We start from the raw sequence: 25,950 nt of genomic DNA on the forward strand, positions 1-25,950 counted from the left end.
ATGAGGAAAGAGAAAAATACAGGCCTGATCTTTGAGTTGTGGGACTTTAGGTTATTATTACTTTCATCTTTACATATTCCTGAATTATCTGAAATTTTTCACCTTTAGCATGAGTTCTTTAAAAAACAGTCATAAAAATACTAAGTTTTGTATTTGCCACCCTTCCAGGTGAGTGACCCACTAACCCCGGTGTTGTCACTACCTGACACTGCTCCCCAACTGGGCTGCAGACCCCAGACCTCGTGCTGAGCACGGGGCTTCACTCCTGTGGACACCTCACAACCCATGTGATCCCACTTTACAAATGAAGGGCCTGGCACTCAGAAGAGAAGACTGCCCAAAGCCACGCTGTTCGAAAGTGGTGACTCACTCTGAGTCAGAATTCTCTGCTGCCTTCGAAGGAATAACCAAGACCAAATAAGCAACATCTCTGCAGGTTTCCAATTTATCTGAAAATCTCAAAGATGGGAAAAGTTTTGCTTGGGAGTTTTGCAGACTGTGCTCCCTGTCCCCATAGCTCCTTTGCAGACACACCAACTGAGGCACTTCCCAGAGGCCCTGAGTTGGCTTTCAGGAGCACACTGACAGCTGAAAACCCTGCTCTAAAATCCTATCCCCCACTTTCCACCAGCTGCCAAGCTTGCCCTTCCACGAAAGTCCCATATCACCAGGCCTAGGGCCACCCTGAGTCCCAGGCCCAATGGAGGCATGTCCCCCCTCCCATGTACCTGCCCATCTAATACCTCTTGCATATACTCTGCTGTTTCTTTCCCTGTTAGGACAGATCTTTACCACTGCAGCCACAAGCAAGGCAATTAAGATTCAGAATTGGGGGAAATGCTTTGAACTACCCTCTTACCTTTGGTCCCACTCAGTATTTAACTTTTTTCTTCGGTCTCTTCTTTGATTTTTCCCTAAAATCCCAACACTTATCACACACTCTGCTAAACTCTGGGCATGCAAAAACAACACAAGGTCCCTAATTCTAGAAACACTCAGTTGAGGAAACCGGAAACCCAGAGAGTGTAGAGCAGGGAGGGGTTCTGGGCTGGAAGGCTGGGGAGGCCAAGCGATGGTCCAGGTCTGTCAGTGGCTTTATTGTATAGTCTGCAGCATTGTGAGTTTCCAGAAACAGTGAACATGCCTCTAAACAGACTTAAGTAAAAAACTACAAAAACAAAACAAAAACCACAAACACAAACATATTCCAGAGCCAAATGAAAATGACCTTTGAATTACCGACCCAGTTTGGCTATTGATGCCACCTCTCCTCTCTTTTGGCCTGGACAACTGAAATCCATATGGCCTCGGTATGGGGCGGGGAGAGGGGGGAGCGGTCGGATGATCACGTTTGAGTCAGCAGTGGGCTGGTGAGAGGCAGTGGGAAAGGACAGCAGACCTAAAGCCGGAGATGAAGTTCTTGCTTTGGTTCTGTTGTTAAATCTCAGTGGGGACTCTGGGAAGTCACTTCACTTCCCACTACTTCCTCATCTACAACGTGGGAATAAAGGTAAGCTTAACTCAACGGTAGATACTATTTGTGAAAGCACTGAAAATGCAGAACATGCTCGTCAATAATTCAAGTATGAAGTAAAGAGGCAGGAGTTAGTATTTGATATAAAGCCATTTTCACATTAAGTCTCTTTTACACTGTTCAAAAGTTAAATGAGATCCAAGAAGATGCTGATAACAGGGACAACCCACATGAGACAGACATACACCAGACTGAGTTACCAAAAAGAATGAGATGGTAAAACATCCAGACATGCACATTTCTTTCACATACAAAGTTTGATTTAGCACCATGAATGCACCTAGAATCCAAAAAGTCCGATGCAAACTAAATAGATGTTGGGGGGAAAAACATTAAAAAACAATCACTAGACAGCTCTCAGAGAAAGCTTATTTAGAGTGACACACCACTTTGGGAAGAGATGTAGAAGAACTAACAGGAGAAAGTTAAGGGGAATTACTGCTCCATATTGCAGAAACATAATGGAAGGCAAACATGGTCCAAAGAAAAAACCCTACTGAAAAAAAATGTCAAAAGTGGATTGGAAAACTACTGCCCTGCTCCAAGGTCAACAGCTTAAATAATCAAAAAAGGAAAAAGACCTTGCCCAATCCCGGGGGTTATCGAGAGGCTCGCTCCAGGAAAGAGTTACGTGCCCAGGTCTCCTGAGAGCAAAGAGCCATACTATTTGAGGGGCAGGGTGTTTTGAGAGGGGGACCAAATACTCTGGACCTTGAGCCCGCGAGATTCAGTGTCATACTAGAAACCCAGAGGGGCGCCTCGAGCACGCAGACCAGCAACCAGCATGCCCGGCCTTCACAGACTTGCCCCACTGAGGCACCAGTAACTCTTGCACAGCACCTTGACAGAAACCTGGGTTTTCTTCTTCTTTGCAAATCATCAGGAAACTGAAGGTCTGAACCTGCTACATGTCCCGAAGCTGAAAGCGATGAAGGATGACTGCTTACAGCCAGCTTCTAGATGTATCTTCCCCTAGGAATCCCCTTAACACCAGTTTTCCATGACAGGAGAGAAGAGAGGGCCGCTGATGGTGTTCCTGAAGCTCCCAGCGTACCACACACAGCTGAGCAGCCTACGATGACGGCAAGAGTGGCGCGGGACATCAGAACAAAATCCTGCAGAACAGCAAGCTGGAATTTCTGGTTCAAATGGTGCTCACGCACAGGTATGTGAGCAGATTCAAATGCCACTACGGGAAAAGCTGAGGGCGCCTGCAGGGAAGCCAGTATGGGGAAGAGTAGCTCTGGGCTGGTGACAAATTTAGATGTCAGGATACAGTGTCCAGGGCCCACTCCTGAAGGTGCTGTTGAAACAAAACCCAAATAACTACCTTGAGAGAACACACACGTTCAAAGAGGCCAAACATTTTATCCAGGTGAAGGATGACTTAACTCATAAAACTCAAGAATGCAAGAAAACAAGAACAACAACAATTTCCTTGAATATATTCAACTATCAAGGCAAGGCATCTTCCTATATAAAACATGACCACTTTCCCGCTACTCCGAAGGAATCCAATAAATAACTTTACAGGGAAGGGTTTGATGAGTCTGCCATGGGAGAGGTGCCCCAGAGCGCCAACAGCTCTGCAAGCTCGCCTGCAGTTTGTTGTTGAACGTGACCCGTTGTTGTTTCCAAGCTGCTTTACAGAACCTTCCCAGGGAGTAAAGCCCAGCGGAGAGCAAGGCCACAGAGTACAACATAAGAAGTGGTCAACGCCAAGGCTCCAGCGCGATGCCTCTCTTCTTCCAAGTGGACTAGAGAACGCTGGAGGGTGGCTTCAGGCCACAAGCTCTCCGGTGGTGCCTGTTTTGCTGTCCGTGCCCGTCACGCAGGGAAGAGCTCGGGAGGGCTCTCTCCATAGCAGTATTTGGCTATGGGGTCCCTATAGGTGTTCTCGTGCTGCACGCTCTGTTGGCAGAAGGGAAGATAAGAGCGTGGTGAGAGAGAGCAGTCTCACACACTTCCCTTGCGGGACAGTGGCGGCCGGAGCGGGACTGCTCTGCCAGGAGCCTGCATAAGACATTCTCTAAATTCCACCAGAAGAGTCCAGGCACTGCTATGAAACAGAGGCACATGCTTAACACAGAATGCCAACGAGAGTGTGAAGATGGACAGAACATCACTGCGTGCCTGTTTCTTTCTACGTCTACAGTGAGTTTTGTTTGCCTGGTTTTTAAAATAACCTAGCTACACCCTGGGCAACTCAAGACAACTATTTTTTTCTCAGATGATGTTACGTTAGATTAAGATCCAGCTGATGTTTTGCTCCTGACTTCTGTGCTCTAAGGAAATTCAGTTCCTGGTACTGAACCCTGCAGACACGAAGGAGATGCCATATCCAGGCACTTTCCTGAAGTTTTATGTACCTCCAGGTCTGGCACACAAGCCAAATCCCACAATACCACACAAGCCTCAGTTGGTTAAATAAACGGAAAATGGGATTTAACACAATCATCCCTGACGGCTAATTTTTCAGCAATTTGTTTTCATAAAGGCAACTTGAGTTTTTAGCTAGTCTGGAGTTCATTAATTAGCCCAAGACCAATGCTTAACATCTAAATCATAAGCATTAATCCAATTTATAGACATGCAGCACATCTCTTTTTTGAGGATACCGTAATGAAGATAAACAGGCAAGTGGGACCTCTCTCTTTACAATAAAAAGATCAAGTGAGAAAGGTCAGCATCTTCCCTCAAGATTGGAAATTAGCGTCTGGGTTTTATCCGTTAAGGAAAAAAAATATTCCACCTTCTCTAGCATTTCTCAGAATGAGAGAGAATCTGATTCAAAATGAGTCATGTGTTCAGCCTTCCTCCACATTTCCTTTAAAGCTCATTCAAGTGGAAAGCTCTTAAAGCAAAACAAGCCCATCAGGAATTTCTTCATGTTTTCAAATGCTCCTTATAATCCCTGAAATATTTACCCAGCGATCCCAGACCAGAGACGCACAATGCGGCATAAAATCAAAAGGCAGTCTCCAGAAACCTGGCAAAGGGTACAAGAGTCACAGAGAATGACGATCTCAGACAAAGCAGTACAGTCTTGGACACTCCACAAACGGAAGCCAGAAGCAGCATGCGTGTACACCCCACACGGCTGGCAATCTCACACCGAGAGCCCCGACAACCGCCCAAACCCAGAAGCAACGAGGCAAGGGCGCAGTGATGCAAAGGCACAGACGTGCAGACACCTGCAGGGCCAGGGCCAGCGCTGAGCGCCCAAAGAACAGAGCACTTACACGGACAGCATGCTAGTGAACACTAAGAGCTTGACCACCCACAGGTTTATTCCTGCATTTTTAAATGCCCACCTGCCCCATCCCCTCGAATCCTAAAATAAACTACAACTCCATCCCAGAACAAATGACTGCTTCCTCTTAACAAGTGGTTGCTGGAAAGCCTTAGCCACATTTCAGTCAGAGACGTAGGGCAGAGAACTGCTCTCAGGAACTGGACTATTAGGGCTCCACCCAGACTCAGAAATAACTATGAGCTTCCACTTGAAGTGCGGACATGCCAATCAGATAAGGGAGATGCAAGCTGATTAGACCTTGATTTCACATAAATATTTTACTTCCCTAGCATGTACAAATCCAACGTTGACATTCTAAATACCATCATCTAAATACCATCCACGAAACAAAGCTTGACATGGCTTCGCTTAAATCTCTTCTCCATTATTACCCCACCGAGAGGCCCCCACTGCCTATTTTCGACTGAATCCCACCCATTCCCCAGCGAGCAACATCACCGCTTCTGACCTGGGATGAGGTTCTACATTTGGCCAGACACAATTCAAAGTGATCTTCGACGGCCATGAAGAGGTTCTGGAATGCCACGGCTGCCCGGTTGAGGAAGCGCTCCAGGAGAAGTTGCTATGGAAACAAAAGTTAGTACCTGTAATAAATTCCAGACTCAGCAGCACAAGGTAACCTTGGATATTTCTCCTAAACTAAGAGACTGCTGATGTGGAAGGGGGAGTTGAGAGGGGGACACAGCAAGCTCAAATGAGCATGAGCCTGATCCCCTCTCCGTGAGCCCTGATGAGGGACACGGGGGCCCACGTGCAAACGAGCCACCCAAGTCAGTGGGAACCACTCCCTTCCTCAAGGGCACTACTTCACAGGAGCAGTTTCTGCCATCTACACGGTTCCTGTCTCAGCCCTACCTTCCAGAGACTCTCGCGCGGAGACTCCGACGCTCAGCATCCAGGAAGGGCATAGAGAAAGGGCATGGGGACGGCGGCAACCGTCCGTACCTTGCTGGGCTGCAGGCAGCAGGACACGCAGTACTCGTAGGCGCCGCAGCAGCCGTGGGGCAAGCAGCCGTCACAGCGGTACTGCTTCGTGCCGGGGACGTTGACGTTACAGCAGCCGTTCACCAGCAAATCCCTCCTTTCACAAATGTACCCTGGAAGTCAGAGACTCACCTGAGTAGAAAGCTGGCAGGCCTCCCATCCCTCTCCCGGGGTGACCACGCAGCAGCAATGAAAGTGCACACGAAAAGCACACGGAGCCAGGACGTGGTGTGTGGAGCGCGCCAAGCACCAGAGGGCCAGGATTCCAACACGAGGGATCGGGGCTTGCTCTCTGCGGGTCGTCGTGGACAGGCAACGTGGGCTGCTGTGCGGTGAGCAGGCTTCGTGTTCTAATCTACCTAAAATAACCTTCTGGTCTGTTGGCACATGTCTGACTTAGTCACCATGTCAAGTCATACCTAACCAATGCAAGCCACTCCTTCATCTGTAACTGAAGAAAACTGGCATTGTTCTCAAAAAAAAGAAAAGAAGAAGAGAAAGAGAAAGAAAATAGAAAAAAATCAAGGCATTCATTCCTGAAAGTGAGATCCATCTAGATTTAAAAACCAACCAACCAACCCCCCAATCTTTATAGACATCTTTTAAATGCTTGCATTTATTTAGTGATTTGGAGGATTTTTGAAAAAGTAGTCACAATGAACCTTCGTAAGTTGATTTAGGCTGTCTGTAAGTATACAGGCCCAGATTCAACTACCCCTCAGAATCCAGGAATGCAAGCTCTCTAATACCCAAGGGACAAAAACCCTAATTCCCTCTGCTCATAAATCCCGTCATCCGTAAACACACTGTCTCCAACCCAGTCAAACCCATACTCAACTTGAAGAAAAGGACTCTCTTTGTAAAAACTAACTGATTGCTCAGAGCTGCTAAATAGACATTTCTCTATAACCTTCTAGGAGTGGGACAGAAAAATGTAAAAATAAATGCATGAGGGACACCACATGGCTCTTGGGAGACTCCCAAGTGCATGCGCGGGCCCACAGGTCTCTACTCGGGCCCACAGGTGCAGAGCAGCTGTTGCCAGCATCATTCCATTCCAAATGCCCCAGCTTCTTAATCCTCAGAGAATGAGACCTGCTGAAGTATAAGGTTGTTTTCAGAAACTACTCTGAAAAACAAAGTCTGTGCAAAACCAGGGGGCAACACTAAAATAACAATGGAAGAGACTCAGACGGACCTCACTTAACACCTGGAAACCCGGGGCCTGGAAAGAACCAGACCCCAGTTACCTAAGAACTGGGTGCTTTGTGTTGTTTTAACTACACTGTCTTCTAAATTAAGGGAGGACGACTCAAATGCTGTAATATGTTTCTGGGATTCTTTTTAACTATTCTTACTCATTTTCTTCACAGGGATTATAAATAAACCAACAAAAATCCAAAGAAGTCAGCATGTTTCTCAAAATTTGGCCAAAACTAACAACAATGAAATCTTATCTCCTGTCAGGAAAACGTAAAATAGAACATATCCTAAACTCCACTTGTTGAAATTATCTTTCTGCCCTCTTCTCTCTTCCAAACTGTAGGTATCAGCTGTACTGGCCGCCTTTTACATGCGCCCTGCCCCCCAGTCCTTCCACACCCCAGTGTTAACTGCCAGTATTCGGCCTTGAAACCACAGGGCCTTCTGATTTCTGGTGAAAGAGAGCTCAAGATTTCTCCTTCTACCTTGTAAATCTACTCATGCCAATGTCATTTCCAACAAGGAGTCCAGTAAGATCACAACCTCAGAGTATGTCTCGATTCACTGGGAAATTAACTCCTAAATGTGGAAAGCGTCATTCTAACTGTTACCCTGGCAATATTCGTGGTAGAATCTGCTTGCTAAAAAGCATAAATTCCTGCAAGTTTTCTTTATGAAATTGTTTCTTTCTTCCCACAGTCATGGAGGTACAATACAACCTATGGCTCTGGGATTTTTTATTAGGTCGATTTTTAGAACTTTTTGCTTAAGAAGTCCGAGTCTTGGTCTCACTTGAATTAATCAGAGGAAAATTATTTCTGTGTTAGCTACAACAAAAGAAAATGACTGTCACTTGTAACCTAATATTAACTATTAAAGTCAAGGCATAAGATATGCTTTCTCACTGGGTGTTATAGAAACACAACAGTCTCTAAGAAAAAAAGGACTGAACTCCCAAGTTCAGTCCTGGCCCTAGGTCTGCCCTCTAACCAGCTGTGTCATCTTATGGAGGCAAATTTCCTTTGCCAAACTTTGTTTAAAAAAAAACAAAACAAAACAAGAGGCTATTCGCAATATTATTTGCTTTTTCAATATGATCTTAAAGACAGAGTTTGGCACTGGCACCATTGCTGGCTTGTCACCGCGCCGTTTTTTTTTTTTTTTGTTTTTGTTTTTTTAAAGATTTTATTTATTTATTTGACAGACAGAGATCACAAGTAGGCAGAGAGGCAGGCAGTGAGAGAGGAAGGGAAAGCAGGCTCCCTGCTGAGCTGAGAACCTGATGCGCTCCATCCCAGGACCCTGACATCATGACCTGAGCCGAAGGCAGAGGTTCAACCCACTGAGCCACCCAAGCGCCCCTTGTCACCGTGCTTTTGTGCAAATTTTTCCAGTTCTTCTACCTTAGGTGGGTGTTTTTTCCTCTGATCCCTTTCCTCAATTCCAAATAATCTCATCTGGACTAATGCTTTTGCGATCTTTTTGGGAAAGCTATTTTTCGTTTTTGTTTTTGTTTTTTGCTGGGAATGCAAAGTTTGTTTGTTTTTTAAAGAACAGTAAATGCAATCGTTTCGTTTTAAGGACAGCATGTCTGCATTTTGTTCAGTCATTGTGCATAGCTGAATATTCTAATTCGAGGCCGCCCTGTGTCGATTACAGTACCGCCACGCTCACAAGTGCGGAGACTCTTCGAAATACCGCAAAATTTACTCCAGCAAACAAGCCAACTGGATTATTTGCAAACCACCAACTGAAAAAAGAGAAAACAATCTACAAAACTATTGGGGAACTCTGAAGACTGTTCAGATAGTTGACATTAAGGGAAAGTGTTACCCTTCTGGTGTGATAATAGCAACTCGATCGTGGCTTATAAAAGAGCCCTTGCCATGGTAGGCAAGTTTCTTAGCCTCTCGGTGCCCGCCTTCACCTACAAAGTGACAGGAGCAATGTCTACGCTACAGGACTATTGCACAAATCAGACGAGATACTCAAGGAGAGGTTTTAGCCCAGTGTCCAGCACATAACTGAGAGCTCACGTGTGCATTAGTGGGAGTCCCTCTGCAGAAAGACAGGGCCAGCCTTCAAGTGGTGAGACCACAATCAGCTAATCCAACCACCTCAACAGCACAGGAATCCCCTTTCTTACAGACTAAAATGAGGCAACAAAACTCTGGGGAAGCTCCTGGAAAGAGGAGCTGCTGTTTTCACTGTAAGAGTAACACATTTTGAATGTGTTCATCATTCAGGCGCTTGAGTGGCTCAGTCAGTTAAGCATCCAACCCTTGATTTCGGCTCAGGTCATGATCTCAGGGTCATGGGATCAAGCCCCATGTTGGGCTCTATGCTCTGTGGGGAGTCTGCTTCTCACCCTCCCCCCGCCCCCAGCTCATTACATGCACTCTCTCTCTAAAATATGTAGATAGGGTGCCTGGGTGGCTCAGCGTCTCCCTTTGGCTCAGGTCATGGTCCCAGAATCCTGGGATCGAGCCCCACATCAAGCTCTCTGCTCAGTGGGGAGTCTGCTTCTCACTCTCCCCCTCCCTCTGCCAGTGCACTCTTTCTCTCTCAAATAAATAAAATCTTTAAAAAAATAAGTAAATAAATAGTAAAGAGAAAAATGAAAGTGTTTATCATTCATGTGAAATCACCTGGTCAGTCAGTCAACAAGCACACTCCCTAAGTGCCAGAACTGTGTGGAGATTATGTAGGTCACCAAGGAGGAACACTGGCTACCCTATAGAGTTCACCACTAAGATGAGAAGACAACCTGGGCAAGATGTGAACATCCTATAGCCAGGAAGAGATGAGCAGCAAGTAGCCTAGGGGCCGGCACATGAACAAATACTGAAACCGTGCATTACAGGTACAAGGAGCTTTGGAGACAAAATTATCAGATCAAACTTCTCTGACAGGGGAACCTGAATGACAAGTAAAGTGTGAAATACAGATGTGAGAAATGCTGGGAATGGCACTGTATAAAACCCCAGTAATGACTCACACCACAGCCCTTCAATGGCTGCAGAGAAGAGGGGAGCCAGCCCTACCTAGCTCATCCGTGATGAGGTGCTTCCCTTGAATGGAGTTCCGGCACTGGTTGCCAGGCCGACTGCTGTTCCCCAGGTGAAACTGCACTTTCCACGGAATGGGCTGGTCGTGGTCTTGAACCTGGAGGAGATTCCGATCTCTCACTGCCCTTTCCTCCTACAAAGAGACCACCAAAGGAAGGTTATAGCCAAAGCTATAATATAAAACACAAAATAAACCTGCAGGAAAAGTAATAAATTAAGGCTATGCTTCAAAACTGGCGTACTCACATTAACGGCCTCTGGATTACATGCCTGTTTAAATGTGTACAAAAGCGTTAATTTCTTGCAAACTTGAGAGAGAAAAAGCTTTAAACTTTTTCTTCCTGATGGTATATCATTTAAAATATTTTTTATAATAAAACAAACACATTGCTGAACAGAATGTAAAATTTGAATATACCTTTAAAATAGAAGAGGAAACTTCAAAGGCATTTCACAACTGTCATTTTAGACAATCCCTGGACTCATTTGGGGCACAAGGTCACTTTCATTTGCCATTATGAATACTTCATTAGGGTAACACTGAACTGGGAGGTTGGTTTTAGGGGCAAGAAGAAACATGTCAACTTGCAAATTTCTCCGACGAAAAGAAAGTAATTGTGGAACTCTTACAACATACCTTTCATAAGACATCCTTCCAGCCAGCCCTTTACCTACATGTGCAAAGGGCCACGCTGCTCTAGAGGCAAGCATTTATGCCTTGTCTCCTAGCCTCCAAGCTGCGGCCGAGCTTTCAATACTGCTTTTCCCATACTATTAAAGGAACGAAGGGGGAAGGTGCCTAAGTACGAAACAACCAGTCATGAGACAGCTGTCTTCTGAATCCTTCAACCTGCTGTTGGAAAACAAAACAATTATACAAGACTCCCTCCCAAAAGCTTTTTATATACTTTAAACATTCTACCTTTTTAATAGATTTTGTGGTTTTTAACATTAAGAATGACCTGTCATGTGTCACCACCAAAAAGGACTAATTTTGAAAGTCTTGATGGCAAAGGATATATACTCTAAAACAATGAAACAGATCTTCACAGTTCCTGAGGTTTCTTTAGGAAAGGAACCTGAGAAGAGCTACTAATATTTAAGATATACATATCCACATCTACTTTGATACAACAAACACATTTTTGAGCATTTTCTATAGAAAGTACCAATGTGTAAGGATGCACCAGGATGTTTACTACAGTACTGTTTACATTGTAGGAAAAACCTAGAAACCCAACAGAGAAGTGACTGAATAACACCAGTATAGCCATGGCTATTACAAAAATCCCAGATGTGAATGATACGTATTTACCTTGAGCAGTTCTCAAAGCTGGCTTGCACATTAAATTACACAAGACTTTTAAAACAAATTCTGATTTCTGAGCCCAACTTCAGACTGAGTAAAAATCTCTGTGGATGCAACCTGGGAATCGATATTGTTAAAGCACCTGAATGATTTTAATACACAGATCACTGTGTGTAGGCCACTGGATTTCACAATAAACTACGTGAAAAAAGCAAGTTACCAAAGAAAGTGCATATTATATATCACACATTATGATAACAATAACATACACATACAGGTTTGTAAGAACGGAGATAAAAGTATGGGAAGATATGCTACAGGCTATTAACCTGGAAGGGATAGAGGGGATTATTAACATCTTCTGTCATTTTTGGAATATTTTCATTTTTAATTTAAAATAATAAAAACATGATTATCACTAACAAGACACTGAGGGATCTACACGAACTCTGTACTATCCTTGAAACTTTTCTTTGAATCTGTAATTCTCCCAAAATATAAATTTTATTAAAAAAAAAAAGCATGACTACCAACATTAAAAACAAAAATTGCCCACAGTCCCATTGCTTAAATAAAGCTTTATCAATTTTTATACATTAACTTCTAACCTTCGACCCCAGCATTTAGACTACAAATGAGGATTGCTTAGCATTCAGCAATTCTTGACCCTAACTGGATGGTAAACCATTAAGTACCCACCTCATCCTCATAATAGCATTTTCAAGGCCATATAATAATCTATCATGTTGATGTGCCATAATTCAGTAAACACACTTTCCACAGAACATTTGACCCAGCCCAAGGTTTTGTTATCACAGACAGCACTGCAATAAAAACAGAGGTTTGTTTATTCTCTTGAATGACTCATAGTAATAATTACTAGAAATAGTCCCTGCTATATAGTGCCAAATAACGTCCCGGAAGTTATATACGCCATTTGTAGTATTACCAGCATTTATGTAACAATTCCACCACCACTGCACCAGTACTGGAGTATGTTCTTTAATTTACTAAGTGTAAAACAGTTACATGTGGTGACTTTAATTTCTATTCTGCTCTTCTGTTTCACTTATAGGCAAGAACTGGCACTGGCAGAAACAGGATGGGTTATACAAAAACAAGATCTGTATTCCTTGGCTGGTGCAAGAAGAGGGGCTACGTGCAGAAGCCTTGGGAATATGGGACAAATCACTTAGGTGCACACTGCTTAACTACCATCAGTTCATACTCCTCTGCTCTGCTGGGACCGTATCAGTTAACTGTAGAATCAAGCTATGCACAAACGAAACTGAGCTCCAAATGCTGTCCTAGATTAATAGCTGTGAAGACTAGTTAAGCAGCTGGTCAAAGAATAATGGATCTCACGAGGTTCAAAGTACTAACACCACTCTGAAACTGTCCTGTTATTCTTCCCCAAAGAAAACAAGAGTTCACAGCCAAGTGCATCCCGGAAAGACCTCTTCCACGTAACTATGCTCCCGGTCAACAGGAAGGCAATTTTTCTGCCACTTGAACACTTTTTCAAGTTCTCAAACATGAGTATCCAAGACCCTACCAAAAGGATTGGGTAATAAGAGTTGTACAATCAAACAAGACTGTACAAGAGACAGTGTAAGACATAGTGGCAAATGTAATGAATTAGCACACATTCGTGTTTCTGAGGGTCCAGTCTCGCCAATACGGTGTAGTGAAGGGCCAGTGAGGGGATTCCTTCCATGGTTTTAAACCCTTTACAAACTGACCTACTCTGTTAGGTTGTCTCAATTCTAGGCTTTTTATCTATATACAGATTCATGCATGTGTGTGTGTGCGCGCATGCACGTGTTTCCCCCCACAAGGGCAGGAAGTCCTTACAAAGTGGTAAGGATATACAAACGCAGTCAAGTTCTCTATTCTCAAAGTGCCCCCAGAGCAGTGGATAAAGAAGTGTGCAGAGAAATCAGTGCAATCAGCCACAACAGACGTCCACACACAGTACAAAGAGTGGGAACCAAAACAAAAAAAAATGAGACCTTTCTTCATAAATTATAAGGAGCTTCAGTAATGTTTTTATTACTAATATATGTTACTTAGCCTGATTTTAAAAGAGTATTTAAATAACTGCCCAGTCTATTTTCCAGGGGTTACCATAAGGGTCAAATGAGATAAATGTCCCATGCTCGGTGAAATTATGGGTCACTGCTCTCCTCTAGCCTGGGGAGTAACTTGACAAACATTCTGAAAAACGTACATACCTTGGTGAACAGTAACAACAATAAAAAATAGTTTAGCAACTCTCTTACGATTTGCTACACTTCAGAAGTATCTAACTTACACACTAGTCTACTTCAATTTACACACTTAGTTCCTTGAAAGCTGAAGATGTTAATAGGTTTTCAAGGAGTTATGCCAAGAGCCCAGAGACTTTCAAGAACCCCTCCACTTGAACACGAGAACATTTATTTACACGAGAGGCCCTCTGAGGACCCTCTGACTCCAAGACGGGGATTTCTTCAGTCTCAGCTCGAATGCCCCACAGGGTTAGGCCCACCCTGATGCTCCACCTCCGAAGCTTGTTTTGTTTCCTTCACAGAGTAAATCATAATCTGAAACCATTTTGGCCACCTGCCATTTCTGCCCCCTTCACTCCCTGGCACAATACAGGCTCTTGGAGGGAGACCTCATCCATTTTGCCCCCACCCCTTGTATTCCACCACCCTAGCAGAGCACACCCAGCACACAGCTGGGGCTCACTCAACATTTGTTAAGTAAATGCGCCCAAGTCACTTGGTACCCAATCCTCTACACCCCAATGGCATCCCCACCATTGTCATTAGTTTCTCCTGCACTCCCATCTCTACAATTTAAACTATCCCCCAAAGCATTAATTAACGTGAAAACCAAAAAGAGGAATTCAAAGCAACAGAGGGTAATCAGCTCGTCTCCAGGCAAGCAGCAGCTGCATCTGCTCCACAAGCTCAGTTTCCCCGAAGCAGAGCATGGGGCCCAGTAGTTTTACGACTTCTCACAGCATCTTCTCCAATTCAATCCCAACACACACACCCAGCCCCATATATTCCATAGCGTATCTCCGTCTCACAGATGAAGAAACGGAGGGTAGGCAAAGTGAAGCAAACTTGCCTCAAGTCACACAGCTCAGGAGCGGCGGGTGACCAGAACTGCAGAGCAGAACGGAGCAAGACGAGCAAACTCAAATGCACAGAGAACAGCATCAACCAGAATGGGCTCCGAGTTGTGGGTCCCAAAGACCCTTTATCTTCCTTATATAGAGAATCTCCATATATGGGTTTATGAGGATCATACTAGAAATTTAAAAATAAATTATTAAAATACTTAAATTATCTATTCAACTAAAAATAAAAATGAACCTATTATATGTTAACAGGGCATTTTTTTTGTCTGTGAAAAAAATGTTCTTCAAAACAAAAAAATAAATTTGGTGAGAAAATGCTTTTGTATTTCTGCAAATCTTTTTAATGTCCGGCTGAATGGAAGACAGCGGGATTCTCCCATCTCCCTCTGCAGTTAATCTGTAGCAATATGTTGTCTGAGTCGAAGCATGTGAAGAAAATCTACCTCACAAAGATGTGTAGTTGGAAATGGAAGGGATATTTCAACGGCTTTTTCAAATAATTACAGATAGTCTTCTTTGGTACTACATCAAAACTTGACAAGTATAGTTCCTTAAAAGTTCACTGCACTGGTGCGGCCACTTTAGAAAACAGTCTGGCAATTCCTAAAAAGTTAAACACGGAATTACCACGTGACCCATCATTTCTACTCCTAGAACCACACCCAAGAGAAATGTAAACGTATTTCCAAATAAAACCTTGAACACTAATGTTCAGAGAGGCATTATTTATAATAACCAGGAAAAAAAAGCCAAACATCCACCAACAGATGAACGGAAAACAAAATGCAGCAGATGGAGACGATGGAATATTATCCGCACATAAACATGAAGTACAACGGGCCGCCTGGGTGGCTCAGTCATTAAACATCTGACTTCAGCTCAGGTCATGACCTCAGGGTCCTGGGATCAAGCCCTGCATCGGGGTCCCCGCTCAACAGGTAGCCTGCTTCTCTGTCTCTACCACCTGTGTTCTCTTACACACTCTCTCAAATAAATGAATAAAATCTTTAAAAAAAATGAAGTACTACTATATGCTACAAAGAACTGAACTGAAAGAAGAAGAGTACATGTTGTAGGATTCCTTTATATGAAATGTCCAAATCAGCAAACCCACAGAGACAAAGTTGATGAGTGGCTGCCCGGAGTTGATGGGCAGGGATAGAAAGGTTACAGCTGAAGGGTTTCTTAGTGTTTATTAGGCTGTGGGAGGGATCTGACCCAGGGAAATTTGCCAACAGTTTGAGGCGAATCACAATCATCCCTCCCCAATCAAGGCCATGGATCACAGGTTTTTAAAAAAGACAAACTGTAATTTTAAAATAAATACACAAGGTACACGAGAGTACTTATAAGATGGTTGTAGGGAAGGTCACAGAGGAGACAGCACCTGAGTAGTTGGAGAAGAAAGGAAAAGTCACCCCAATTAAAAAGACTCACAACTCACTCGTTTGTTCAAACCACACTTGAGGGTCCATTAAGTGCCTGGCAGTATTCTAGGGGGTGAGATTCTATGAACGACACAGACAAGGTTCCTGTTCTCAAGAATATTAACGTCTAGAAGGGAAAGGGAGAGAGGACAGATAAACAAGTTTATGAACAAGAGATGTTCAGTTAATGACTCCTTCTTCAAAGAAAATAAAACAGGTCTACATTCAATGAACCTTCATTTAGACTGTGTCACCCAGTGTGGCCTGAGGCAGTAACGGTTAGCTGGGCCTGAAGGGACAAAAAAGACTCACCAAGCAGTGATCCTGGAATGGAGTCTGAGTTTAATCTGAATGCAACAGAGAGCCAAAGAAGAATTATACCTAGGGAAGAACTATGATTTTTTTCTTCTTCCAGATTATCACTCCTATTACTGCTGGGTAGAGAAGAGACTGTTGGACAAGAAAGGAAACAGATACCTTGAGGCACCAGGGTGGCTCAATCGGTTGAGCATCGAAGTCTGGATATCTGCTCAAGTCACGATCTCAGGGTCATGGGATCAAAGCCCCCTTGGGATCCATGCTAAGCACGGAGTCGGCTTCGGATTCTCTCCCTCCCTCTGTTCCTCCTCTTTCTCTCAAATAAAATAAATCCAAAAAAAAAAAAAAAAAAAAAAAAAGGAGGCAGAGACTAGATGGCAAGCTACTGCAGTAGTCCAGACAAGGTAGCTTGACCTACAGTGGCACCAGTGACAATCAGGGGAAAGAAATAAAATCAGGATACACTGCGGAGGCAGGAGCAATGTTTTGGTTATGGGGAGTGAGAGAAAGAAGGAAGTATCTGTGAGTATCTGTGGCCGGACTACTGGTGAACAGTAATGCCACTTAGTGAGCCTGGGAAGACTGAAGAGGAAGTGTTGATGGTGGAGAATCAAGAGTTCTGTTTTGGCCAAGAATGAGAAGCCTATGACACATTCAAAAAGATGTCAAGTAACCAACCAGATAGAAAAATTGGGAGTTTTCTGGAAAGGTCTAGGCTAAAGTTACAAATTTGGGTATCGAGAGCATACAGCTGGAATTTAAACAATGGTCCCAGAAATCACCTGGGTCAGGTAGGGAAGAATGCAGAGATCTGAGTCCTGGCTCACTCTAACACTCAGAGGTCCTCCAAACAGAGAAGGAAAAACAAGTGACCACAAAGTGTCTGTGAGGTTGCAGAAAACACAAGTCCCAGAAGCACTTAGTTCTTGAATGTCACCAACACATCCCAGTCAATAAAGAGGCTCACAACACTCAGTCCCTGTTTGCTTGAGGTAAGAGGTGGGATACAGTTCCCTATGTTCCCTTTACACAGCTCCCCCACTGATCCTGTTAAACTAGGGTGATCGCATATTTTGTATTCGTTAATATATTTAAGAACTTGACCCCTGAGAGCCTCACAGCAATCAGACATCAGAGGAACAGCATAAACCAGTATGGTCCCTGATACACTCCGAGGTATGCTCTCATCCTTTCTAGAAACCTAACGCTCAAACCGAACTCATAAACGTCCAATGCTTTGGTCGCATTTCCCACCAAACCACCCTGCCTTTTCTCCCAGAAAGTCTCACACAGAAGAAAAACGAAGGGGATGGGGACGTAAGAAGCAAATTCCATCCAACGAAGCTATGCCCAGAAAGGGTACCTCATGGGTCCTGCTGAGGTTCCCGGGTGGACCATTGAGCCCCCAAAGTAAACGCAGGGCAAGTACGCCAGCGCTAGACTCGCAGCTTGGCTACCTACCACCTCCCCCTCTCCGAGTCTGTTTCCCCCGATGCAATATGGGGACACACATTCCCCCAGGACTGCCGGGAGGAAGTAGCAAGAAACGCACGCCCTCCCCCTCAAGCCCTGGGCCCGGCAGGTAGAAGGCATACAGATGGTAGTAAGGGTAAAAACCACAGTCGGGGGCCCACAGACCTGGGTGCGAGTTCCACCTGTACCCCTGGCCTTGCAGCGCCTTCTCGCCCCGGCACCAACGAAATGGCCAGGTCCCTTAGCCGGTCCTCGGACCCAGCGGTCCGGAACCTCGAACACACTGACAGCGCGGCTGCACAGGCGGCTCCCCCGACCCCGGCGGGAAGCCAGGCGGCCGAGAGAGCAAAGGCGGGAGGGCGGCGGGCAGCCACTGACCTGCTTCAAGGTGCTGCTGAGGAAGTAGACGAGCGAGAGCCCGAAGACCAGGGCGAGCACCCACCTCTTCCGGAGGAGCCGGCGCCACACCATGGCCGCCAGGTTCACCATGCCGGCGCGGACGAGGGGCGCGGCGGCCGGGGCGCGGAGCAAGGAAGGCCCGGGGCCCGGGCGGCATGGCCATTACACGGCCGGCAGCCCCATTCCTCGCAGCGGGAGCCGGCCCCACGGCCTCCAGCCCACCCAGCTCCCGGCAGCCACCCCGCGCCGCCCCAACGTGACCTGCTCCACGCCCCGCCTCCACTCAGCTCGCGTCGCCCACCGGCTTAGCTCGTCTCCTCCCCATTGGTCCCTAAGAAGCACCGGCCTCCTATTGGCTGAATCTCGAAAGGGGGGCGGGCAATCGCGTGCGCACCGCAGGAGTAGCGGCGCCGCTCTCTTAGCGCCGCGCTAAGGCCACCTGAGAGAGAACCCGAAGAGAGGCCGGAAGCACTCGGAAGTCACGTGCTCCCCGGGCCTCGCGAGTGATTGGCTTGGAAGGACGTGAATGATGCCGCTGTGATTGCTGAATTGTCTGGGCAGGTAAAAAGAGAACGCGTTTTTTTTCCTTCGGGGACAGTCCGTGTAGTCTCCTGTCCTTGCAGTCCGAGGGCATTTTGTGCTGAACGTTGGTTGCAGGAATGCTCGCGGCTTTGTTCCTCAAGTGTACCTGCCGGCTTCCAGTGCTTGGAACGCAGGAGATGCTCTCGCCGGCATTTCGGTGCAGCCCTGTAACGGCCTGGGGGCGCAACTTAAAACAAAGCGTGCACTGAGAAGTCTCAGGGTAATTCTTCACAGGGAGGTAGTACGATGAATGGAGCAGAGGGTTAAGAGGCGTTTCATTTAGTCATTCGGATGCATCCCACGTGCAAAATTTTATACCAGAATTCAGTATTGGAATAATTATGTATGACCTGCTTCCAAGAGTGAATCTGAAGCCCCTCGAAGTCGAGCATCTGAAGTAGAATCTTGGGCGTGTGATTTAGGAAGGTGTGTCAAATTTGGGATTTGTGTTTTGGGGATGCTGTATTTTATTTTCCCCAAGGATTTGCAAGTGATGGGGAATCACTGGGAGGGGCCATTAAGGTGGCATTGCTTGTTGTTGAAAAATATTTACATAAGAGCTTTCCTTCATATGTAAAGGTGGTGCTACTGACCTGTTTCTTAGCTGAGTTTCCAAAAAAAAGAGGGTTAGCCAGTGAATTGTCTCTCATCAGTGGTCCTGCTAACACCAATGCTGTTCCCAGAAGAAGGTGGTCAGGATTAGGAAATCATTCAACAACCGATGATGATGTTGTCAACTAAAATATACCATCTTTGATTCTGATACCAAAAAAAAAAAAAAAAAAAAAAAAAAAATTCAAGGGTAAACCTATTCGTGGAAAGTCTAGGCTTTTATTTTTCTAGGGTGAAAGGTCGGGGAGGGAGAAAGGAATATACAAAAAATTAATTGAGATCCCAAGATAAATATTGAATAAGTATCCGAATATTTATTTGTTGAATGCAACTCTGTGCTAGGCAGTTCTGGATGCTGAGGTACCCGGGTGAGCCAGACATAGGATCCCTGCTTTTGTGGCATTTACATTCTTATGGGGGACAGATCATAAATAAGCAAACATGTAAGTAAATAAGTTTTATAAAGAAGATAAAACAGGGCAATATGTGGTGAGTCAGGAGGATGAGAGGAAAAGGCCTCTGGAAGGAAGTGACATTTGACCTGAGGAAGTTAGACAGAAGGAAAAGCATTGAAGGAATCGAGAAGAGCAAGTACAAAGGCCCTGAGGCAGGGACAAGCCTGCCTGTTTGAAAAACAAAAAGGCCAGTGTGCTTGGTGGGGAGAGGGTAAAGGAAGAGTAGGGGGAAATGAGATTGGAAATAGGTGAAGCTTCATCAGGCAGAACCTGTAGGCCATAAGCAAAGTTTGGATTTTATTCTGGTTGCAATGGGAATCCATTAGAGGGCCTCACACGTATTTTCTGTATTCCCCAATCAGAGTTTGATAACAGAACAAAATACGTTAAGATAACATCCTCAGGAGTCCTAAAGAGGGATCAGTGAGAGGCTAACCGGAGATAGGGAGCAGACAGAACCATATGCTTAGAGCTACCCATGATGCCCTAAGACATTCTCAGGTTCAAGCCATTCCACAGACTATTCCCTTAAGTGTTCTCTTCCCTCCAGGGTTTGGAGTCTGGTAAGCTCTGGTGACCTGTGCATCCTTCTGAAGAGGACCGAGAGGCCCGCTATCGCTGAATTCTAGGGGTCACAACCCCGTCAGAGCCCTGCAGGCCCCGCTCAGACATCATCAACATGGAGTTCTGAAGTCCATGTGGCTCCTAACAGTGAACCAGGTGACATGTCTCCATAGAATTCACATCCCTATTACCATCGTATTACATGTGAGGGCTGGAAGGGAGCTTTGGGTTTCGGTCACACCACACCCCCAACCCCCCAATTTAACAGATGGGGAATCTGAGGCCACAGAGAGGTTGCTGATTTGTCCAACCACAAATCACACACGTTAGGAGCAGCGTCAGTGCCGAAGCCATGTCTCGCACTTCCATCCTCCAGCACCTCCCTGCTCCACATTTCATAGCCGCCTCTCCCATGAGGACGTCTTCCTCCGCCTCTGGGTATCAACATCCTTGTCTGCAAAATGGGGTGATAACACTTTCCTCCCTGGGATTGAATGTTGAATGAAGAGTTGGATGACTTAAAAGATGCAAGCTGGGTTTGCAGCATGTCAGAGTTCTGGGGATGCGAAGTAGGAGTAATAGTACTTGTTTACAGTTGCCTTAGCAATCCGACTGACAATGAGAATGTTGAGAGACTGGCTCATGCCATGTGTTGACTTTCAGGTCTTAAGGAAAATGCAGAGACGCCACAGTAGTAACACGGATAACGGTCCACCTGAAAGGTAGGTAAGACCTCTCCTGGTTTCCTTCTATCTGGAGGTTCTGGATTTCAGGTGGTCTGGGGCAACACAAATCTGAGTGAATAGTACCCACCTTTCAGGGTTGCTTGTGAGATGAGCAAAGGAGGTCTGGTTGGAAACTGCTTTGCCCAGTGATGGCACGTACTTCTCAATATAGCAGCTTGCTGTTGCTTTAGGGTAATTTCCAAAACCTGTGGGACAGGGGATCCTCTTGGCTCATTGCATCAGTGATCGTTCCCATAGATTTTAACTTAGTTGAGTGAGTGAGGACACAGAGAGGCTAACAGTGCTGAGAGAAGATTTTTGTTATTTACCTAACATAGTTACACAACATAAATGTTATTTACATTTCCCAAGAGGGCAGGGCACACCTTACCAGGAAGCACCACTGTCAGGAGGCAGGAAGAGACAAGGAGTAAGCACAGGCCACAGCTTTTATTAGCAGATGCCAATTAGACAAATAGAAAAATCTGTGAAAACACTCATGAGCTAGCATTATTGTCTAGTGAAGTCGGAGAGACTCCACACCATGGAGATGTATTCTCACGCTAACACTCTCCACCTGTGCTGCACACACATCCCAGGAGGGGGAGCTGAGCTTCTCATCTTCACATCCCATGGGGGAGGGGGAGCTGCAAGCCCAAGGTTGACGACGAGGTCATAGTGTGTCTACCAGTCCCATTAAAACTGAGTTTTGCGGGGCGCCTGGGTGGCTCAGTGGGTTAAGCCGCTGCCTTCGGCTCAGGTCATGATCTCAGTGTCCTGGGATCGAGCCCCGCGTCGGGCTCTCTGCTCAGCGGGGAGCCTGCTTCCTCCTCTCTCTCTGCCTGCCTCTCTGCCTGCTTGTGATCTCTCTGTCAAATAAATAAATAAAATCTTTAAAAAAAAAACCAAAACAAAACTGAGTTTTACATCATCAACCCTGCCTGTTCTACAAGAAAGAGCATTGGCCTTAAGTCAGAGGACCCTTAGCCAAAATCCCAGCTTAGCCATTTTCTACCTGCGGTGCCTTTGGCGAGGGACTCCACCCCTGGACCTCAGTTTCTCCCCCGATAAAATCCATAATAAAACTCAGGGTTGTTGATGAATGAGCATGAAAATGCACAAACACGGCCTCTGGCTTGTAATAAGCGTGCCTCTTGGAGCTTCTCTAGCTTCTGAAGACAGAATCGCCATCTGCTCTTGAGTGAACCCTGGGGTCTTGGTGGGCAGAGACTGCAGCAGAAAAATAATGGCCACCATGTATTGCGTGCTGACCCTGCACCCCCCCTCACACTAGCCTGATGAGGCCGGGGCTATTTTTACCGCTCTTTTTATGGTTCAAGAAACTGAGGCTGAGAGAGGGGAAGTAAATTGCTTGTAGTCACACAGCCAGGAAGCAACAGGCTGAGGTTCAGGCCCAGCCCATCACCACCCTCCACCCCCCCATAGTTCAAGCTTTGTGTCTCCACATTATGATTGCATCCTATCTGGGTCGATCCTCTTCTCCTGGGCTGCCTCGAATTTTAGCCCTGAAATGGTTAAGTTGGAAGCACAGCCTTGGTCCTCCAAGGAATATGCTTTCCCATTTAGGCTGAAATCTCGGCTGGATACTGAGAAGGGGCCCAGGGAAGGGAGGCCAGCTATAAAAAGCCCTTTGGTGGGTTGAGTCTTCGCTGGTTGCTCTAGAGGCCCCCTGAGCCCAGTAAGCTCCATGCTGGTGAGCTCAGGGGGCCAGGAAGGCTTTCCAGGGCCCATTGGCGGAGAGAGGCTGGCCCCTAGGTGGGTCAGCGTGGGCACCTGCCAGGACTCCTGCTTTCTGAGCTCAGTTTCTTAAAGTGCAGAGAAAGCTCACGGCCCCTTGAGGGTCACAGCCATGGTGTCTGTTGTTGTTGTTGTTACTAATATTATTTTTATTGTTATCCCAAGCCCGAGGGAGTAGGACCATACATCTCTTGGGTTTGGGGAGCCAGCAGGGATAGGCCATGGGGAGGGAGAAAGAGTAGCCATCTCTAAGCTCCTTCCCTTGCACCAGGTTTATGATCATTTCTTCCTAGGTCAAGTTTATAGAGCTAGAGAAGCCAGCCCTGAGATTTCTCTAGGCCAGCATTTCCCCTGCTGGGTTTCACAAGTGTCCTCTAAGATGGTAATAGATTTCCCACAGAATAAAAGAATCCCATGGTCAGATAAGGTTGGAAAACACTAAGTTTCAACAAAATTAATTTTTTCTTCAGTTGCAGGCCTTCTCAGTGCCTTTAGTAAGCCCATTCATTCATTCTTTCAAATAGTATTTATTGACCATGCTGTGTGTGCCTAGTGCATTGTGCTGGGCAGGAGAGAGACAGTAGGAACAAATAATCGGGATCTTTGACCTCTTGGAGCAAGGCCCAGGCTAAAATGCTGTTCTCGGTGCTGACTGAGCATTAGAATCACCTAGAGGGATCTCACAAACTGGAGATGTCAAGGCCCACCCCCAAAGATTTTGATTCAGTTGGTTAACACTGGGTCTTAGGCACCTGTATTTTTCAGAAGCTCCCCTGAGTGATTATAATGTGCCTCCAAGGTTGAGAGTCATAGGTAGACAGTGAAATGACACTTGGGGTCAGTACCAGGCAGTGGGTCAGGGTAGAGTGAAAACACTGTCATTGTCTGGGAGGTAGGAAGGACACCACCAAGCAGGAGAAATTTTAGCTGCAATCTGATGAATGAGCATAGGTGACCCAGGTAGGATGGGCTGGGGGTGGGAAGACATCCCAGTGTCTGTGCAAAGACCCTGCAGTAGGAAGCCCTTGGGCAGTGAGAACAAGGCACATGATGACATTGGAGTTTGGACCCAGAGCATCCAGTGCATCTGACAGTTTTGTCTCTCTGAGCCTCAGTTTTTTAATCTGTAAAATGGGAATGATATTCGTCCCAATGGATAGTGTTTATGTGAACCTGCAGAAGGAAGTTTAGAATGGGAAGCCCTTTTAGTGGGACAGTGAAAATAATCAAATATGTGTTTTTTATATGATCCTGGTCTCCAAGTAAAGATTATACAGTCTAGCGTGATGCACTTGGATGAAAGCTAGCACACGTTTATTGACTACCTACTGCGTGCCCCAGGTTGTGGGGACCACAGAGGATGGCTGGAACTCAGCTCTCACGTCAGTAAGGTCGTGACATATTTTAAGTACCCTAGGGGTCTGGGAGGTGTCTTGGGGGCGAGCGAGAAGAGGGAGGCTCTCTGCTCCTCCCCTGATAGGCTCCTCCCCCGACAGGTGTGACAGGTGCACACCTAGCAAATCAGTTCTTGTTTCCACATAGTGCTCCCATTTGAAAAGGGGGCAAGCCCAAGAGAGATGACCTCCAGACCTCCTGGGTGTGGTGCAGAGCATACCTGGGTTGAGGCTCTCCATTCTCGTAGGGGTAATTCTGGGCTCTCTGCTCCTCCACAATATCTCTCAGAGAGCCACAGAACCCTTAGCCAGGTGCTAGTACAGGAGGCCATGCCTGGAACTAGAGAAGGCAGTTGGCCCTGGGGGTCCCTCTAGAAAGATTTGAAGTCATCGTTCCCATGAATTGAGCACCTGCTCTGGGCTGGGTACACTGAAAAGGCTGTGCTAAATTCAATTGCACAGGAATTCTGTATAGGAATGGTGCTTCTACCATCTTCAGGTGAGAAAAGTGAGTGCCAGATTGCTAAGGCCCCTAGAAAGTGTGGGGCTGGGGTTTGAATGTGGACTCTTATGTGGAGTCTTCTTTTTTCTTTTTTTTTTTTTTTCAAAGATTTTATTTATTTATTTGACACAGAGAGAGGGATCACAAGTAGGCCGAGAGGCAGGCAGAGAGAGAGATGGGGAAGCAGGCTCCCCACTGAACAGAGAGCCTGATGCGGGGCTTGATCCCAGGACCCTGAGATCATGACCTGAGCTGAAGGTAGAGGCTTAACCCTCTGAGCCACCCAGGCGGCCCTCTTCTTGATATTACTATGTGCTACCCTCCAAATACCAGCTGTGACCAAGGTGGGGCCCTCTTGGAAACTGGGAGTCACCGAACAATACAGGGCCAGGGTCCCTGGGTTCCTGAGGTTATTCTAGAATCATAGAATCTGTGCTGGCTTTTCAGTAGAGTAGAGTAGTAAAGAAAGCAGGCTCTGGGGGCGCCTGGGTGGCTCAGTGGGTTAAAGCCTCTGCCTTCGGCTCAGGTCATGATTCCGGGGTCCTGGGATTGAGCCCCACGTCAGGCTCTCTGCTCAGTGGGGAGCCTGCTTCCTCCTCTCTCTCTGCCTGCCTCTCTGCCTAATTATGATCTCTATCTGTCAAATAAATAAATAAAATCTTAAAAAAAAAAAAAGAAAGAAAGAAAGAAAGAAAGCAGGCTCTGGAGTTAAAGTCAAGTCTCTCCTGCTCTGTCCCTTACCGCTGTGTGACTCAGGACGTGTTACTTTCTCTGTGCCTCAGTTTCTTGATCTGTAAGGTGGGGCTGTATTATTAGTACCTAACTCACAGGGTTGATGGGAGGGTGTCATGATTCAATCAATGGGAAGCCACGTTAGAAAAGTATCTGGCACACAGTAAATTCTCCATGAAGATTATGGCCCTGTTGTTGGTGCTCTCTGTCTCAGTTTTCCAGGCCTTCTGTGACAAGGTACCGCACACTGGATGGCTTAAAAGTTAGCGATTTATCGTGTCACTATTCTGGAGGTTGGAAGTCGAAGATAAAGATGTGGGCGGGTCGGTTTCTTCTGAAACCTTTCTCCTTGGTTTGTGGATCACTGCCTCCTTTCCCTGCATCCTCACATGATCATCTTCCTGTGTGTGTCCATGTCCTAATCTCTTGTTGTAAAGGCACTAGACATATTAGATCAGGACC

At 45.9% G+C, this 25,950-nt stretch overlaps 2 protein-coding genes across 6 annotated transcripts in view; one reads left to right on the forward strand and one right to left on the reverse strand.

The window, feature by feature from the left end:
* Positions 1-2,882: 2,882 nt before the first annotated feature.
* On the reverse strand, positions 2,883-18,436 carry LOC111156400 (chromosome unknown C12orf49 homolog). Of its 5 annotated transcripts, none has more exons than XM_022517259.1 (5): positions 18,208-18,436; positions 10,082-10,238; positions 5,796-5,947; positions 5,299-5,412; positions 2,883-3,445 (listed from the first exon to the last, which is right to left on the reverse strand). In XM_022517259.1, the coding sequence occupies exons 1-5, from the start codon at positions 18,325-18,327 to the stop codon at positions 3,362-3,364; spliced, it is 627 nt and encodes a 208-aa protein (XP_022372967.1). In that variant the 5' UTR covers positions 18,328-18,436; the 3' UTR covers positions 2,883-3,361. The 5 variants fall into 5 exon arrangements, with proteins under 5 accessions (XP_022372967.1, XP_022372968.1, XP_022372969.1 ...); XM_022517260.1 differs by having other exon boundaries at positions 18,144-18,436; XM_022517261.1 differs by lacking the exon at positions 10,082-10,238 and having other exon boundaries at positions 18,144-18,436.
* Positions 18,437-18,701: 265 nt separating this feature from the next.
* The window catches only part of LOC111156493 (ring finger protein, transmembrane 2), a 66,849-nt gene continuing 59,600 nt past the window's right edge, over positions 18,702-25,950 (forward strand). The window contains exons 1-3 of the mRNA XM_022517430.1: positions 18,702-18,725; positions 20,364-20,533; positions 21,041-21,099. Of these exons, the coding sequence (XP_022373138.1) occupies positions 20,510-20,533; positions 21,041-21,099 (83 nt within the window). The 5' untranslated portion in view covers positions 18,702-18,725; positions 20,364-20,509. The remainder of the gene's footprint in view (positions 18,726-20,363; positions 20,534-21,040; positions 21,100-25,950) is intronic.

This window comes from Enhydra lutris, unplaced genomic scaffold (assembly GCF_002288905.1).
Source record: "Enhydra lutris kenyoni isolate GAN:26980312 unplaced genomic scaffold, ASM228890v2 scaffoldscaffold46, whole genome shotgun sequence".
Classification (NCBI taxonomy): domain Eukaryota; kingdom Metazoa; phylum Chordata; class Mammalia; order Carnivora; family Mustelidae; genus Enhydra; species Enhydra lutris.